This window comes from Eptesicus fuscus, chromosome 5 (assembly GCF_027574615.1).
Source record: "Eptesicus fuscus isolate TK198812 chromosome 5, DD_ASM_mEF_20220401, whole genome shotgun sequence".
NCBI lineage: Eukaryota > Metazoa > Chordata > Mammalia > Chiroptera > Vespertilionidae > Eptesicus > Eptesicus fuscus.
In genome coordinates, this window is record NC_072477.1 from 107,514,970 (window position 1) to 107,533,164 (window position 18,195).

The following is an 18,195-nucleotide window of genomic DNA, read 5'->3' on the forward strand; positions in this document are numbered from 1 at the left end:
CACATCCACACTCACACCCACACCCACACCCACACCCACACCCACACCCACACCCACATCCACACCCACACTCACACTTACACCCACACCACACCCACACTCACACCCACACCCACACCACACCCACACCCACACTCACACTTACACCCACACCCACACCCACACCCACACCACACCCACACCCACACCCACACCCACACCCACACTCACACCCACACCCACACTCACACCCACACCCACACCCACACCCACACCACACCCACACCCACACCCACACCCACACCCACACTCACACCCACACCCACACCCACACCCACACTCACACTTACACCCACACCTCACCCACACCACACCCACACCCATACCCACACCCACACCCACACTCACACTTACACCCACACCACACCCACACTCACACCACACCCACACCCACACCCACACCACACCCACACCCACACCCACACCCATACCCACACCTACACCCACACCCACACTTACACCCACACCCACAGCCACACCCACACCCACACCCACACCCACACCACACCCACACCCACACCCACACTTACACCCACACCCACACCCACACTTACACCCACACCCACACCCACACCCACACCCACACCCACACTTACACCCACACCACATCCACACTCACACCCACACCCTCACCCACACCCTCACCCACACCCTCACCCACACCCACACCCACACCAACACCCACACCCACACCCACACCCACACCCACAACCACACCCACACCACACCCACACCCACACCCACACCCACACCACACCCACACCCACACCCCCAGCCACCCCCACACCCACACCCACACCCACACCACACCCACACCCACACCCACACTCACACCCACACCCACACCCACACTTACACCCACACCCACACCCACACCCACACTTACACCCACACCACATCCACACTCACACCCACACCCTCACCCACACCCTCACCCACACCCTCACCCACACCCACACCCACACCAACACCCACACCCACACTCACACCCACACCCACACCCACACCCACACCACACACACACCCACACCCACACCCACACTCACACCCACACTCACACCCACACCCACACCCACACCCACACCACACCCACACCCACACCCACACCCACACTCACACCCACACCCACACCCACACCCACACCCACACCCACACCCACACCCACACCCACACTTACACCCACACCACACCCACACCCACACCCACACCCACACCCACACCCACTCCCACACCCACACCCACACCCACACCCACACCCACATCCACATCCACACCCACACCCACACCCACACCCACACCCACACGCACACCCACACCACACCCACACCCACACCCAAACCCACACCACACCCACACCCACACCCACACCCACACCCACACCCACACCCACACACACCCACACCCACACCCACACACACTCACACCCACACCCACACCCACACCACACCCACACCCACACCCACACCCACACCCACACCCACACCACACCCACACCCACACCCACACCCACACCAACACCCACACCCACACCCACACACACACCCACACCCACACCCACACCCACACCCACCCACCCACACCCACACCCACACCCACACCCACACACACCCACACCCACACCCACACCCACACCCACACCACACCCACACCCACACCCACACCCACACACCCACACCCACACCCACACCCACACCCACACCCACACCCACACACCCACTGCTGTCAGTTGTGCTCAAGCATGTGACAGCCATGCTGGGAAGATTAGCTGCCAACAGCTGATGCAGTGTGGGGCTCAAGGGAGCTAAGACGCCAAGAGACCCGGGTCTATCTCAACATTGCTGTGCAACCTTTGGCAAGTCCCTTTCCCTCTCTGTAAGTTGATTTGTCACCGTCCAATGTCTTGGCTCCATGTTTTGATGAGCTGTTGTGAGGACTGAAGGAGACAATAGATATTTTGCTGTGAAGGTGAAAGTTCAATTCAATTGTACTCAGCAAACGTTGACTGGGGCTTCCCCATGCTAGATGCCTCTGGGGTGCTAAAGGGCATATGAGGGAGCTAGAGCCGGAGCCTGCCGCCTCTGCAGTTCATCACCTTCCAAGGGGATAGCCCCCGCCCCACCCCTGAGTCCTGCAGAGGCCTCAGCAAATTGCAGCTTGTGGAAGCTAGGGTGTCCGAGGAAAAGCAACGATTTCTGACCTGGGGAAGTGAGGACCTAAGGTCACGTCGTTGGCAATGAGGAGGAAGACCGTTCAGGCTCAGAGTACAGCAGAGGTGAAGACTGGGAGGTGAGAGGGGACAGTACAGGTGTGGAGAGCCAGTTACCCAGTGGGACTAGAGAATGCCTGTGAGGAGTGGAGCAGTGCGCCAGGAGGCTGGAGGAAATGAGGCCCGTGTCCTATGGCAGTGAGGGCTTTGTGCTATGGGTGATAGGGACAAGAGGTCCAGAGGAAGGGACTAGCTCTGGGCAGGAGGTCATTGTGGCTGCTTCTGACAAGATGGACGGGAGAGGCCTGAGTGGAGGCAAGGCCAGCAATAGGGCAGGATCTGTGGGATGACAAGGGGCCCCATGAGAGGTTGGGTACAGATGGCTGCGGAGGCTGAGACAGGAGATGGTGCTGGGCGCAGACAGCTTCTCTCACCACTGCTCTTGTTTCATTAGCCGGGAGCAAGCCAGGCCAACTGGAGCAGCCTGGTGGGCTATGTCCCCCTCACAAGTTCTGGGAGGAGGGCAGGGGTAAGTCCTAAGTCTCAGACTTGTGCTGGGTGCAGCAGACTCATCAGAGCTCAGATTTTGCCATTGTTCCCAGGCTCCGAGAGGGGCGAACAGACACTGAGGGCCATCTACTTCTCCACCATTCCCCTCCTCCCTCCTCGCCAACAGAACCCACTTTGGGCCAGTAGGCCCCCTTCTCCTGCATTAGCTACTGCAAGGCGATGTCATACTCCTCCTCGGGATTGGCTGAGAGAAATGCATGTGACCTAGTTCTGGCCAATGAGAGGAGAGGGGTGGTCTGCCAGGGGTTGCAGGAGAAGTTTCAAGTTCCTTATTAAGACCCTTTCCTCTGGTCTTGGTCATGTCTAGATGGGTTGGTGAGACATTTTGGCTCCACGAGTTGTCCAGCTGAGGATGGCATTTCAGGGGTGTTGGAAAGATCCTGAGTCCTTGAGGACACTGCTGAGTCAGTAGATCAACCAATTCTAGCAGCATCCCACATGGGGGACCCTTTTGATGTATGACAATAAATCTCCTTAGAATTTAAGTCCATGTGAGTTGGGGTTCCTGTTACTTGTAGCCAAACATGACAAGGACAATGTCCAGGCGGGCCTCAAAGGGGGCATTTGGCATCAAGGGGGGGGCAACCTATGAAAAGGATGGAGCCCATTTAGCCTCTACCCCCAGGCTTGGGTACTTTGCACAGGTTAGCCCCCTACATTTTCCTAACAGTCCAATAAGGTAGTAATCAGTAGGTCTAGAGAAATTGGGCAGCTTGCCAAAGGTCACTCAGTAAGTCACAGAGGTGGGGTCCAGCCTCAAACCCCTGCCCATGGTGCTTTGGCATGGCGGGCAACTGGTGGGAAATCACAGCGCTCCAACATGTCAGAGAGGCAGATCCTAGGGTTATCCCCACCCCCTGCCCAACTGGAGAGAAGAGGAAGCTGAAGCTCAGAGTGGGGACAAGGCAGGTCTGTGTGAGTTCTGAGCCCAGGGTTGCTGACTGGTGTCCCTTCCAGGTGGGGCTCTGCCCACTAACCCCCTCTTCTCACTTGTACCACAGAAGCTCGCCTCTCACTGCTGGTGCCTGGGCACCTCGGTGCTGGCTGTCAGTGAGCTCTGAACCTGGCCCCACTGCCCTAGCACTGGGTGACCTTCCACAGGTCTTCTGCATCGCGGGACCTCTGGCCTTGAGTCCCACACATGCAAGAGGCACTGCGGCAGGCTTCTGCATTAAGGGGTGCCTCTGCCACCCAGACTAGCCAGGCAGCAAAAGCAGCCAGAGAAGGGGGGGGGGGAGGTTCACTCATTAAGGCAGCCAGTGCGTCCTGCCCCCGGGACTGCCTGCTGATTGGTTTGTAATTTTCTGGGCAAATGCAGGTCCATGTGTGAGATGACTCTGGGGAAATCAGGCCAAGGATTGGCTTGGGTTCGAAGGCTTTGTCCCCACGGTCTCCCTTTGTTCCGCCCCTCCCTTCCACCATCACTCTTGTCCATGTCCGTCCGAACCTTCTTCAAATGTTTTGCCTTTAAAGGAAGATTGTGGCTCTGAAAGAGTGCCTCATTTTATATTTGCCATGTCAGGCATGAACGTTGGTGGACGGACAACAGGAAGAACTTCTCAGGCACCCTGTCTTCTTTAAGGCCCCTAGGAATGTTGGGAACATCATGTGGGGCAAGCTCCTGCTGAATGCAGACCATGGGAAAAGATGACCATTTGCCTGGACTCATACTCTGCACACCCCTCCCCAATATACTCAGACACACTGGCCTCCTCTCCAACCCCTACATGCACCCCCACCTGCACACCTGTGCTCTTGTTCCCACTTGCCCTGCTAAACACTCCCTGCTAAAAACTCAAGTCCTGCAGCTGGATGCCCAGGCTTCACATCCCTCTCACCTCTAATTAAAGCAAATTTTTATTGTGGTGAAATATACAAAACAAAAATTTACCACTTTAGCCACTACCTACTTTTAGAACTTTTCCAACCTTCCAAACAGAAACTCTATACCATTAAAAACTAACTTCCCCATTCTCCCTGGCCCTAGTCCTTGGCAACTACCATTCCACTTTCTGTCTCTGAATTTGCCTCTTAGGTACCACATTTAAGTGGAATCACAATATTTGTCTTTTTTCTGTCTTCTCTCCTCTGGTTTTTATAGCTCTGGCAGCCCCTCCAGCTTTGTTATTAGATTATCCATTATCTGGTGTTGATGTTGACCCTTCTCACCAGACCAAGAGCTCCCCGTGGGCCGCTTCTCTGCAGCACGGACGGCACAGCCCTAGGCACACGCAGATTCGGTGAGCTCCATAGTCAAGTGAACAGCTGACTGACTGAGTGAGGGACTGGATGAATGTGTGGGTGAGTTACTAGAGGCCTGGACCAGAGAGATGTGAAGTAGGGAAGGAGCCATACCTGAGGGCACCCGTTCTGGCTGACTTGAGGAACATTGAAGTTCATCACAGATGGAATAGAGAAGGAGAGTGGGGTGAAGGGCAACCCCAGGGAGGCTGGATCCTGGTTCATCTGACTGACCCTGGGGAGGCAAGGAGAAGAGGTCAAGCACTGCTCAAGGCTGCTGTCTTTCAGGCCCTGCGTCCAGCACTCTTGACGCTGTGCCCAAGTATGGCAGCCAAGGGCCCCCAAGTGGACTCAGGATTGATGTGAGAGGGAAGTGCAGTGGCCCACCGAGGAGAGGTAATGGGTCCTGGTCCTTCTGATCACTAGTAAGGACCTTGGGAAAGCTCATCTTGGTCAGGGGATGGGATGCAGCTCCCAGATTTCCTTCCCCTGACTCACCATGGCCTTGGCCACATCTGAATGCCCCAGCTGCCCAACTTTAAAATGGGTCTTGCATCCCTGCCTCACCTTTGGAAGACCTTGTGAGCATGGCCCCCTCATGGTGGAATTCTGGTTTAGGCTTGGGTGGCATGGAGGCTGCAGGGGTGGGATTCAGGGTGTGTGTGCGCGCGCGCGCACACACACACACACACACTTGCTGAGCTCATAGGAGCTGGGAGTGAGGGCATCAGTTATTTCATTTCTCCAAACCACAAGGAGGCGCATAGTTTGTCAGAATTCAACAGATGGAGCAGATGAGTGAGGGACCCCTCCCAGACCATCAGTCAGTAGAAGCGCAGAGGCAGACAGCTCCAGAGATGGTGCTGTCACAGAGGGCACACGTTCCCTGGGGAACTCTCCACACTGTGTGTCTCCAGTGGCCAATCTGGACTGAATCCCCTCCTGAGGACTGTGACGCTCAGACCCAAAAACAGGTCTGGCGGGAGGGGGATGAGCTGGGGCTGCGGCCAGGGAGACCTCATGGAGGGCAAGGAAGGGGACCTTTGGTCAAGGCTAAAGGTCATGAAGTTCTGAGAGGACCCTTAGGCTGCCTCCTTTGGGAACAACCACCAGACAGCGAACCACCTTGGCCCTGAACTCGAGTGGTGGGTATGAGATGGAGAGGTAGGCTGAAAGGGCTGAGGACCCCCTTTCTTCATAGTGTGCTGACCCCCCTCAGCCTGCTCTCAGGAGGGGTCTGAGCTGCCCCTCTCCATGGGCTGTGGGTAGCTTCCTGGGTCCTCAGTCCCAGTGGGGAGGCTTGAAGGGCCTCGTGGGGAGGGCAGGGTTCTAGCCATCCCTCTCCTCTGTATTCTGCCCCCTCCCTCCTTGATCACACCGCTTGGGCCTTACTCACTTAAACTCCGTGTAGTTGGGGACCACCCGGGCAATGACCACCATGGGACTGGGGTTGTTGACCAGGGGTTCATTTATTCCCCGAAGAAAGACCTGGGGGAGAGAGGAGGCAGGTGAGCCCCAGGTGGCCTTTAGCTCTCTCCGGAGCATGGTTAGCTATCCTGCCTGCCATCTTCCTTTCCAAAGACGGGCTCGTTTCTGCCGCCATACCCTGCACCTGCTCCTGCCTCTCTAGGGTCTTTCTCTGCTCAAGGCCACTGTCCTTCAGGCCCCGCGCCGGGCATTGGGTGGGCAGCAAGAGAAGACACGGATTCTGTCCCACCTGCCTCCACTGCCATCCCAGGCAGCTCCTGATCTGGATCTGGGCCCTCAATCCTTGTCCCCCCAGCTGAGATTCCTGTGGCTCCTTTTACTTCTCTGACCCCTCACTGGCCTCTGCTCTTGTCCCTAACCCATCCCCTTTCCCAGGCAATTTGATACATAGTGGCAAAATTGCTGTCTTAAAAAGAAATTAGATTATGTAATTCCTCTGCTTGAGATTCAGCCATGACCGCCCTTCCCCCCACTACCCTTAGAATAAATGCCATAATTTTTACCATGATAGTCAAGGCCTGCACAAATTGGCCTGTCTGCCCCTTGGCCCACATCTCCTGCTAGCCCCCCAGGCTCCACAGCGGCAGGGACTTATCTTCCTCATTCACTGCTGTATTTCCAGCTTTTAGCCAAAGCACCTGGCTCAGAGTAGAAGCCCATGTGTGTGTGTGGGATAAATGAAGGCCATCAATGAGGAGAAAAGGGGGGCAAGGGTCGGAAGAAGCTGGCTGTGTTTATGAGGGTGAGAGAAACAACCATAGAGACTTGGGAGGGGAAGGAGGAGGAGGATAGCAGTGGCCTCAGGGAGAGGGCTGGGGTGAGCTAGTCTTGGAGGCTGGGTGGGATCCTTGCTATAGGTCTACTCTAGCTCAGCCACTTACTAAGTCTAGGTCATTAAGGCACTGAGGCCAGTCCCTGCTCCACGCTGGGCCTTAATGTCCTAACTTGTACACTGAGGGGTTGACCATAATTTCCCTGGTCCTTTTAGTTCTGATCTTCAAAGGGAGGAGAGTGCCTAGGAGTAGGGACTTATTCTGGACACATGCTGGCATCCATGAGGTGGCTCCCTTTTCTCCCCTCCACCCTCAGCTTTCTCTCCTAAGCCCCTTGGTTGGGACCCATTCCTGACCCATTCAGCTGGCTGCCAGCTGTGAGCTGATAAGGATTTAAAATAGTGCTTCGAGGCTATCAGCTGTGGGGGCCTCTGAAGACTGGATCCCTTCTCCAAACTCAAATGATGAAATCTCTGATGATGGCATTTCAAACTTGGGATGGGGGTGGAGTCTGGGCCTGAGGGATTTTACTGGAACGCTGTCAGGCTCTATTGCTTACAGGGACTCCAACAGGTGTAAGGGCTAAGGGGTGGGGTCTGAAAGGTGAGGGGTGGGGACTAATTTATCACTGTTCTGGGCTGAATGGTCAGGTGTTGGATGAGACAGCTGCCCAAGCACACCTGCTTGTGACAGCCCTGTGAGGAATAGGAGCCATTTCTTCTCCCACTGTCCTCTCTGGTCTGCCCCCAGGAGCCTATAGGGAGGACATCTATGCTGGGGCATGGGCGGATACTGAAGGGCAGAGGAGCCCAGACTCTACAGGGGGTGGCTGATCCACAGTGAGCCCCTGCAGGTCAAGGTGTTCTTTGTGCAGGAAAGGGCATGATTGACAAGGGGGGTGAGGGGAGCAGAGGGTGCGTACAGGTCTGGCAAATGCTGGCATCCATGAGGTGGCTATGGGGAAGCAGATGTGTGGGCCAGGAGATCTGCGCTCCCATATCAGACTGCTCTTAAGGCTCCATGGCCCCAGCTGTGAAATGGGACTGAAGAACACTTCTTGCTCTGTCATGGGGTGGATCAGGGGCAGGGGCAGGGGAAGCCTGAAGCTTGGGCCTCCCTGCCTCCACCCTGATCAGATTCAGGTCATGGCTGGATTTGAATCTGTCACCTGGGCAGTTTGAAGACTAAGGGGAAAGGAGAGGGGTTTAGGTATCTGAACTATATCCTCCTGGAGCATCACTAATCCTCCTGAAGCCGTGAAAGGCTTAGTATAGAAAACAACGGTGGTGGGTATGTGTGGAAATAGGGCCTGCGCCTGGCCTGGCTAAGGAAGGCTCTAGAAATAGTTATTGAATGAATGAATACCCAATTAGAAGACCAGCCAAAGCTCTTCAGAAATAGGATTCAAGGAAATATAGGGTGGCCCTAAAACTGTCACTTGAGGGATGTAGGCCCTACGTCAGGGGTCACTACTTTGGGAGGGCCAGAACAGTAGAGAAATAATCAGGAGATATGAGCCGAGGTGGGGGCTTTTCCTGCCCCATGGGATTCAGACAGACATTGCGCTTTGGAAGCCTCTGTCCGCCCTGTAGCACTCCCTGCACGGTGTGGAGGAGCAGAGGGAAGGAAGACAAGGTTAGGTCAGGGCTGTACGCCTGAAAGTGCTGGATAATCTTAGGCATCGTTTATCTTCATCTCCATCTCCATCATCTCTGCCATCCCAAGGCTATTCTTCACAAACCACTTCTGCGATTTTGAAAGTCCCAGTCTTCCCCAGACACCTCTGCCTCACACCATCAAAATTTGACCCCTTCCTGCCCCGCCCCCAAGGGCCCCAGGCTGGCACCTCCAGAGCTCTGTGGTTACAGTCAGCTTGGCGGGGGATGAAGCTGCCCTTCCGGACAACAGTTGCGTACAGTTGGGTCTTGGCAGTGGCTTCATTAGCTTTCCCAATCTCGGTGGGCTGGGAATAGAGTCAGGGAGGAAGACACACGAGAAGAAGCTTGACTAAGAAGCAGACCCTGGCCATAAATCCAGCCCTCCGCAGACAAGCATTGGCATTGCTCCACCGGGGCGCCGAGCTGATAATTAAAGGCTCCCTGTGAGCCCTTCCAAGGAGATCAATAGAATAAATCTTCCCTTGTCTATTTGAATATTTCATTGCCCTCACAAGGACCATGCCTGCCAGCTGTCTTTGTAAAGATGTGATAACTAGGCTTGGACAGAGAGCCAGGAGGCCTGGGTGATGCTCCCAGAATTGCAGCTGAAGTACTGAGTCTCCCACGTGAGTCACTAATCTCTCTGGGCTTTGCTTCCTTGCCTCATTCTGAGGTCCTGAGTGTGGGGTTCTCCTTGAGGCATAGGGAATGTGCAGTCCCCCGAGATCATGGTTGAGGAGTCATTTGAAAAGGAAGTCAGTACCAGGGCCTGGGGAAGGGAGGCAGGAAGGGAACTAGCCTGAACTGAGCACATACTATGTGCTGAGCATAGTAGGTGCTTTATGCACATCATTATATTTGATCCTCCAAAAGGCCATGTTAGGAGGCATATTATCTTAATTTTGTTGATGAGGAATGGAGACCCAGGGGGTTAAGCAGCTTCCTATGGATATATAGCTAGCAAGCAGAAGACCTGAGAGAGCAACCCAACAATTCAACTCCACATTGTTCTTTACTCTGAACCACTGTAGGTGTTGGAGAGTGGGAATTTCTGAGCATGCTTCCAGAGAGGCCGTGGACTATGCCCCAGATAGAGTTGTCAGTGCTGACACCAGGCCAGGCCTTGAGATATGGTCTCATGGACCCTTCCCAGCATGTAGCCTTCTTTCACAGAACACTGTCAGCTTTCTGAAGAACAGGATGACCCTGTGAATAACATGGTCGTCATTGGCATGATCCTGACGTTGCTTGGGAAAAACTGTTTTGTCTTGGGTTACTTGTTCTGCAAAAACCGGATGTGGTTAATGTGCTTAAAAGCGGTCCTACACAAAGGGTCACTGCTGCTCTCTGGTCTCCCTGCGTGGAGAATGGCAGAGCAGTCGCCGGGTCATCTGGCCGCCCGGCTAATAAAGGCTCCCTAAATTTTAATTTGGTCTGGGCTCCAGTGGTCATTCACTCGCATCCGCTCCACAACAGAGGGAACTGGAGTGCACAGTGGAGGAGAGAGAAATGATGCTTCTGCTTTTCTTTGGCCCAGTGCCTGGCACACAGTAGGTGCTTAATAAGTACTTGAGCAACGAGAGAGTAAATTCTCCTTTCCACCAATCAGCTCTGGGGAGAGGGGGTAGGCAGGGGAGCTGGCCTAAGATGCTCAGACCATAAAACAAGTGGCCCGAGGCCCACTAGATGGGTGCATTCCAGGGAACACCTTATCTCCCATATACCCCAACTCTCTTCAGGCTTCCTCCTGCCACGGTAGCATGTGGAGGCAGCACTGAGTGAACTGGTTGGGAGATGGTGTCACCTGGATTCACACTTGACTCTGCACCTCACTTGCTCTGTGATCCAGGATGAGAGGATTCTTCTCTCCTGAGTATCAGTCCTATGTATGCAAAGTAGAATTCATTTTGAGAATTAGAGATGGTGTGTATACCATATAGCCCAGGACTTGGAAAATAGCAGGTACTTTGCAAATACTGTATGAAATTGATTTTTAAAACTTTTTTTTAATTGATTTTTTACAGAGAGGAAGGGAGAGGGATAGAGAGCTAGAAACATCGATGAGAGAGAAACATCGACCAGCTGCCTCCTGCACATCCCCTACCGGGGATGTGCCCGCAACCAAGGTACATGCCCCTGACCAGAATCGAACCCGGGACCCTTGAGTCCGCAGACCGAGGCTCTATCCACTGAGTCAAACCGGTTTCGGCTGAAATTGATTTTTAGATATACTCTTACTCTTTTAACGTATATGAAATCAGAATGCATTTTCAGTTGGTGTATTCATTTAATGTGGTAGATATCCTATGCCATTTTGACTGTTTTATGAAGATCAATTTGGAGAATTCCAAATTTTTATGGGTATCATTCCTGTTTATTTAGCCCTACAAGCTCCTAGACTGGCCATACTGCAGGGTGGGCATGGATGCCCAGAGCCACTCTGAGGGAATAGCTGGGGGCTCCCCACTACCTGTCCCAAGCCCATGTGGGCCAGAGCACAGGGCTCTGACTCACCTTCACCAGCTCAAAGTGGTAGGGGTGGAAGACACGCAAGTACTTGATGGGGATTTGATAGAACAGCAGCTCCTCTTTTTTGTTGTTGTCTACTACCTTAAGGACCACATCTGGAGAGAGAAAAATGGAGCACAAAGTTAGGATCAGGCTTAGCTGACCACTATCCCTCCCTCTGAGTTGAAAGACATTGCTGAGAGTAGGGGAGCAGGGACCACACTGAGGAATCCACACACAGGCACACATGTGGAACACACACAGGCACACATGTGGAACACATACTTCACAAGCACTGCCTGAGCCCCTGCACAGGATAAGGCTCTATGCGAAGCACTGCTAGAACCCAAAGATGCCATTCTCATCTAGTTGGTCTAGAAACTCCCAGCTCAGGATGGACACATGCAGAAAGGAGCCCAGCCCCCATGGCATGTATATGCTCAGAGACACACAGCAAGTAAGAATAGTGCCCCTTCCCAGGAATAAGGCCCCTCCCCTTGGTCACAAGCACTCTCACCTTTCCTCAGACAGGGATTATCTCTCACATTTTGCAAATGGGGAAAAGAGGTCTGCTCAAGAAATCTTCAATACAACTGTCAGTAAAAGTCTACTCCACTACATGAAAACTAAACACTAAGAATGATGCGCCATTTAGAAAACTCCCTCTAAAGACACTATATTTTGCCATAAAAATGCATAAACTTTGGATGGAATTCAAGGAGAGCACCAATGACCTGGAAATAGTCATAGCAGTGAGTACCTACTGTGTGCCAGGCATGGGGGTGGGTGCTCCTGAGCCTATTCCAACAAATCCTCACCCCGAAGTAGGAAGGAATCACTATCTCTGTTTTTTTAAACATGCTCACTGGATCTCAGAGAGGTTATATAACTTGATCAACATCACACAGCTAGTAAAAGGCTGAATTTGGTGAGACATTTTCTACTCTGGAAGTCTATGATTTGAAGAGGAAGAGGAGCTGTGGAGAGGGGAAAGGGGTAGAATGGTGGATGAAGGAGTGAGAAGGATTGAGGGAGATGGAGGAGGAGAGGAGGTGAAAGAGAGATCTAGAGAATAATGGGAGAGAGGATTGAAGTGGACAAGTGTACTCTTGTGTAGCCCTCTTGGCCTCTGCCTCTCTTCCCTGAGATAATGACATTTCAGAACCAGGAACAGCTACCTGTTCTGTGGGCTAGGCAGGCTGGAAGCTCAGTGCTGCGGGCCGCTTGGAGCTGGGTGAGTCCTTTGGGTTAGGGAGTGGAGGTGGAAGCTGAAAGCTTTACTGGTTACTTTTACTCTCTTTCTTCTCCCCAAAGCTACCCTGGACACATAGAGAGGGAAAGACACTTGCCACATTCCCTCAAAGCTAGCCATATGGGATCCCACTCAAAGGGAAGGGGGAAACTGTGCACCGAAAGGATTTGAGGTTGCCTTGAAGAAACTAGAATAAAACAAGGGAGTTGAAGTAAGCAAATCTGGGTCTTAGTACCAACGTACAAACTGGCTCTGTGATATTTAGCCAGTCACGTAACTTCTCTGAGCTTCATGTTCCTGCTCTGCAAAATGTTAAAACTTTAAAAAGAAAAATGCTGTCCCTCTCCTAATCTTGTTATAGGGAGGGGAACGTGTTTTTCAAGCTATAAAATTCTAAGCAAGTGCTCCTCGTAGCTGTCATTACTTCCCTCCTCGTTAACCACCTGCAGCGCTCCACACATTCACCCAGCCCTGAGCAGACCGAGAAGACTCAGCTGGGGGATTCAGCGTTCCAAACCACAGCTACAGCAGTAGCTGTGGAGGCTGCAGCCCCGCATGGCCATTACCCATGGGCTCTGAGCCCCCATGTCCAGTTGGAATTTGCTGAGGTCAAACAAGGGGTGAGTGCCCTACCTTTTCCTCCCCCCTCAATCTCTGTGTGGGCAGCCAGCAGATGAGTGGAATTGTGGTGAGTGGACAGCCATACCTCCCTGTTCCTGTCCCTATGCTACAAACATGCTTCAACAGCTCTCAACAGCTCTGGGCACCGTGCCCCTCAGCCTCCCACTGTCCTTTGTGAGGCCAGCGAGCTATTTCTACTGCCAGCCTGCTTTGGCCCTGACACAGGGTCTGAAACCACCCCCCCCTTTGCTTTTCATTAATACATCACTGAGTTACCGCCTGCCCTTCCTCCACCTCCTGGCTGGTCCTCCGTCTCCCCAACCCTCCCACTGTAGACATCACCACAGCAACCATTCCAACCAGCATCCAGCTACTTCAATATGAAAAGAGGTGTCTGCCAATATTCCCTGCCTGTGGGGGCAGGGTCCCCACCTCCTGTCCCCCCTACAGTGAACCCCGCTTCCCTCTCTGCTGCATAGATAGGCTTGAGGCCACTCATCACATCCTTTCTTGTGTTACCCCAGCTGTGTAGAGCCCTGGGTGGAATCCCGGTCCAGACTCATTTGCCACAGTCACATAGATGCAGGCACACACACACACACACACACACACACACACACACGCTCTGCACACACAGACATGTGTGCCTACAGGCACAGTCACAAGCACGTTTTTGAACACACATGATGTTCACACATACACATGAACCAGCATGCAGACATTCACAAAGACAGGTACACACCTGCATTTGTACGAAGTCCTAGGTCAATTTTTTCCTCCTCTTTCACATTTTTTCATATCATCCCAACAGCCCCACCTATCCCTTTATGGTGGAAAACAGTCCCCTGGCCTGACCCAAGACTAGCCTCTTTCCCTTTTATTTATGTCCCTCTTCAATCTTTTTCTCTCTCCTCATTCATTGTCTTCACAACTGGTTTTCTGCTCTTTGTGGGGTGCGGTGAGGTTTCAAGGAGGAAGGAAAGCCTGTCACCTGAGAGAAGGACCCCCTATGAGATGGGAGCCTGAAGTTCTTCTGACTAAATACTAGATAAGACCAGAGACCAGGGCTCTCACCTGCTCAGGCTCCCCATGGAGAAAGCATAAGTATGCACACGCATGCGTGCACACTGGTACCGTACATTGCCTGCAGTGTTCGATCACAGGACATGGGGCTGGGAAGGCTTCGGGGTGGAGGAGTGAGGACTATCAGGCAGGTTCTGAGAGCAGATCCCGACCCTCGGGAGCACAGGAACACCACTGGGGACAGCGCGGGGCAGGACCGGCAGGACCGGCAGCCGTGTAGGAAAACAGCTAAAACGCTGACCTACAGTGAGCGCATGGACGCTGAGTCCCTCCGTTCTCCACTTACTGGCTACTTGAGCTTGAGCCAGTTACTTAAGTTCCCTGAACCTCAGTGTTCCCATCTAAGCATGGGAGCAGCATTGTTCCTGTGCGGTGCGACCCCTCTGAGAGGTACTTGGGGTGTGCCAGGAAGCTGTGATGTGCTGTGTCAGTGGGAAATGCAGCAATAACTACCGTGGAAATAACAACAATGGTCATAAAGAAGATAAGCTTTCGTCGTCTAGAAAATTCGTTTATGTAGGATAACTCATTTTTCCAGCAGGCTAGGTAGATGAGGAATGACAGTATTATAATTTTCTTCTTTAAAGTGCTTTTAACTGAGCCCAAGGAGGCATTCAGGTGGCTTCCGGCTGAGTTGAGAGGGAGCTACTACCCCCTCCCACACACACCGGGCCCACCCAGCCCCCTGTCTTACCTTCTTGCCTCACATCCTCAGCTTGGATCTCCACTGTGACTGTGTCACCCCAGATGGGGTCTTTGGTAGGCTCTGAGGTCACAGATGTGACTGCCTTGGAGTCCTGGTTCTTTGCTTCCTCAGACGTGGTTTTCCTGGGGAGGGGTGGGCAGGCTGAGTCAGAGGGAGGGCGTCCTGCCTGCTCCTCACCCCTGACTCCACAGTTCATAAATCTGAGCAAGGAGTGGACACGGCAGGAAGATCTCTTTCCCAGGCAGACACTCATGTCATCTCAGGCCCAGGGGAGCCAGGTTCGTCTTCCGCTGCCCTGCCTGCTCCGGTGACCACACTGTCTCGCTGGCCACCTCTGAGGCCTTCACATGGACGCAGCACCAGAGCTCAGAATGGGGTGGGAGTGGGGGGAACACCTTGCCTGTCTGTCTTCCTGCCTCTGCCAGTGCAGGGCTCCCCAGCAGGCGCTTGTGTACACAGACTCTCCATTATCGTCTTGACCATCTTCTCCAGGTTCTGCTTGGTGGGAGGAAGCCTCTGGGCAGGGTGGCTGTGTGGTACTGCCTGGCTGCCCTTCACTTCCCTAAGCTTCTGGCCCAGCCCCTCCAGCTCTGAAACCTCCCGATGGAGCACACACCTGCCTTCTGCAGCACCCACTGTGTGCTGGGCCCTGGCATGGGACAGGGTGGGGTGAAGAGTTTCTGGCCCCCAAGCACTCACAGGCGGTGCAGTGCCGTGCTGTCCAAGGTAGCTGGAGCTTGGGCCCCTGCATCCCAGTGCATCTCACAGTCTCTGGGACGAGAGTCCCTGAGATCCAGAGCCATCAAACAGCTCCGTGAGAGCGTTAATACGTGTTCCGCTGAGGAGGTTTTCATGTCGGAGCTGTAATGGTGCGGCGGTCACGGGTAAGGGGTCGTCGGAGAGTGTGGCAGGGGGAGCCTTACCGCACACTTGGCTGCACAAACAGCACCCCGGGGCGGAGAGCAGAGATGGTGTCCTCACCAGTCTTGGCCCCACTCCCGGAAGTCCCCAAAGGGCGTGTGGGGCATGGGAGTCTATCTGCCCCAGAGGTTAGCAGCACCAGCCTGCGGTCCTTCCCAGCCCAGCTTGTTCCTCTCCTCCAGAAAGCACGCTGGCCCCTGGCCCTCACTGCTCCCTCCACCCTCTGGACTTGAGTGACACAGTAGCCTGACTCCTTGTTGTCTCCTTGTCACAACCCTGCTCCTGTGGATGATCAATCTTGTGGGAGCCCCATCTCCAAGCTCCCCTTCTGCTTTGACTGAGGGGCTGTATGGGTCCAAAACAGGGTCCCTGATTCAGACCATCTGGGTCCCAAATCCCAGCTCTATACCCTACTAGTTGGGTGACTTGGGGCAAGGTATGTAATCTTGCTGTGTCTTCCTTCTTTCATGTGAATGGGGATGATAAATGCAGGGCTGTTGTGGGCATGAAGTGAAATATTATGTGTAAAGTGCCTGCCACATTGTTAAATACCATAAAGTGTTAATAATAATAATAATAATAAATACCATAAAGTGTTAATAATAATAATTGTCTCTGGCCTGGTGTCTCCCCATTGTCTACAAGTGAGGGTCTTTGGCTGAAGTCCTAGAAAGAGTACAGGCTTTTAGCCACACAGAGTTGGGTTTTGAGCCCACAGTTATCTCCTGGCCAGGTCACCCACCCTCTCTGAGTTGTGCTGCCCTCGTGGGTACTTGGACGGGCTGGGGAGAAAGTGGGAAGCTCCTGCACACAGAAGGCCCAGGGCCCGATAGTCCCTCATTTGTGGTATAAACAACCTGGGTGTTTCTCAACGGGACCTGAGGGCCACATGGAGGGGAGTGAGGGGAGCTCTGATGGAGGGCTGAGGGGAGCAGGGCTGGGTCTCCCAGAGAGCTGGAGCCCTACCAAGGGGGCTGTCAGGCTTGAGAGGAGAAGGCATCACTGCTGGAGGGCCTGGAGCTCAGCCTGCCCCACCCCCAGTCCCTCCCACAGGCTCTATGACCTCTGCTGACTGAAGGGTGCAATCATGACCCGTCTGCTGCTGCTCTGTGCTCTGCGTCTCTCCCCTGACAGCTGCCCTCAAAGTCAGAGGCCTCAAACTCAATGCAGCCTCTTACCCACTCTTGTCCGCCTGCTCGGTGCATTGCCTGCAGGGTGCTCGCCTCCACTCTCCATGCCCATGTGTAGTGTTCTCCGTGGAAGAGCTTAGGGAGGGGAGATTCCAGGAAGCTGTGGAAGGAGGAAGTCAGCCCTTCTACACCTTACACCAGTGATGGCGAACCTATGACACGCGTGTCAGCACTGACACGCTAGCCATTTCTGATGACACGCGGCCGCTGAGGCGGCTGCATGCCGAGGATGAAACATTTGCTGCTCCTGAGGATGAAACATTTGCAAAATAATGTTTTTTCCTCAAAGTGACACACTACCCGAGTTATGCTCAGTTTTTTGGCGAAGTTTGACACACCAAGCTCACAAGGTTGCCCATCACTGGCCTAAACACTACTCAAAGCCTCCAAGCTCCTGCACCAGGCACAGGTGGTTGTTTTTTTGTTTTTTTGTATCCCCTGGGGGCCTCCCAGTGCACTAAGAAGACAGAAGCAAGGGTGAGTGAAGGCCTTAAGTCACAAGCAGTGCAGTGAAGAATTCAGGTTGGAACTCATGACCATATTGTCAGCCTGTCTTTCATCCTCCTGTTAGCTTTGGCCTCTTGTCCCCTTCCCTTCTCTAGATAAGCTCCTGGGAGTCTGGCAGGAGGAACACCAGGTGGAAAGAGACAGGAAGGACCGTGAGCAAAGCCAAAGGAGCTGACTTCACTCAGGCATAGAAAGAGTTAAGCAAGCACCTCTCCTTCCTTCCCTCAGACACACACCAGAGAGGTGGGTCAGGGCTAGGTGAATGGAGATGAAATAAGTCCGGAGGGGTGAGGCCCCAGGGGAAGGAGAGAGCTTTTAGCAAGTGGAGGGAGGCTGTCAGGATAATGGCTTTTCCTGGCACAGCTGCCTCCTCCAGGTCTTGATGCTATTCTAGAAGCTGAAGAGCTAGAGGGGCCTCTGATTCCACACAGA

The 18,195-nt window shown here is 53.6% G+C and overlaps 1 protein-coding gene across 3 annotated transcripts in view; it reads right to left on the minus strand.

Annotated features, from left to right (window-relative positions):
• CCDC33 (coiled-coil domain containing 33) overlaps positions 1-18,195 on the minus strand; it is a 98,962-nt gene that overhangs the window by 62,264 nt on the left and 18,503 nt on the right. For all 3 annotated transcript variants that reach the window (XM_028133396.2, XM_054715626.1, XM_054715628.1), the window contains 5 exons: positions 15,134-15,267; positions 11,490-11,599; positions 9,164-9,280; positions 6,453-6,544; positions 5,171-5,291 (listed from right to left, as the gene is read on the minus strand). In XM_028133396.2, the coding sequence (XP_027989197.2) occupies positions 5,171-5,291; positions 6,453-6,544; positions 9,164-9,280; positions 11,490-11,599; positions 15,134-15,267 (574 nt within the window). The remainder of the gene's footprint in view (positions 1-5,170; positions 5,292-6,452; positions 6,545-9,163; positions 9,281-11,489; positions 11,600-15,133; positions 15,268-18,195) is intronic.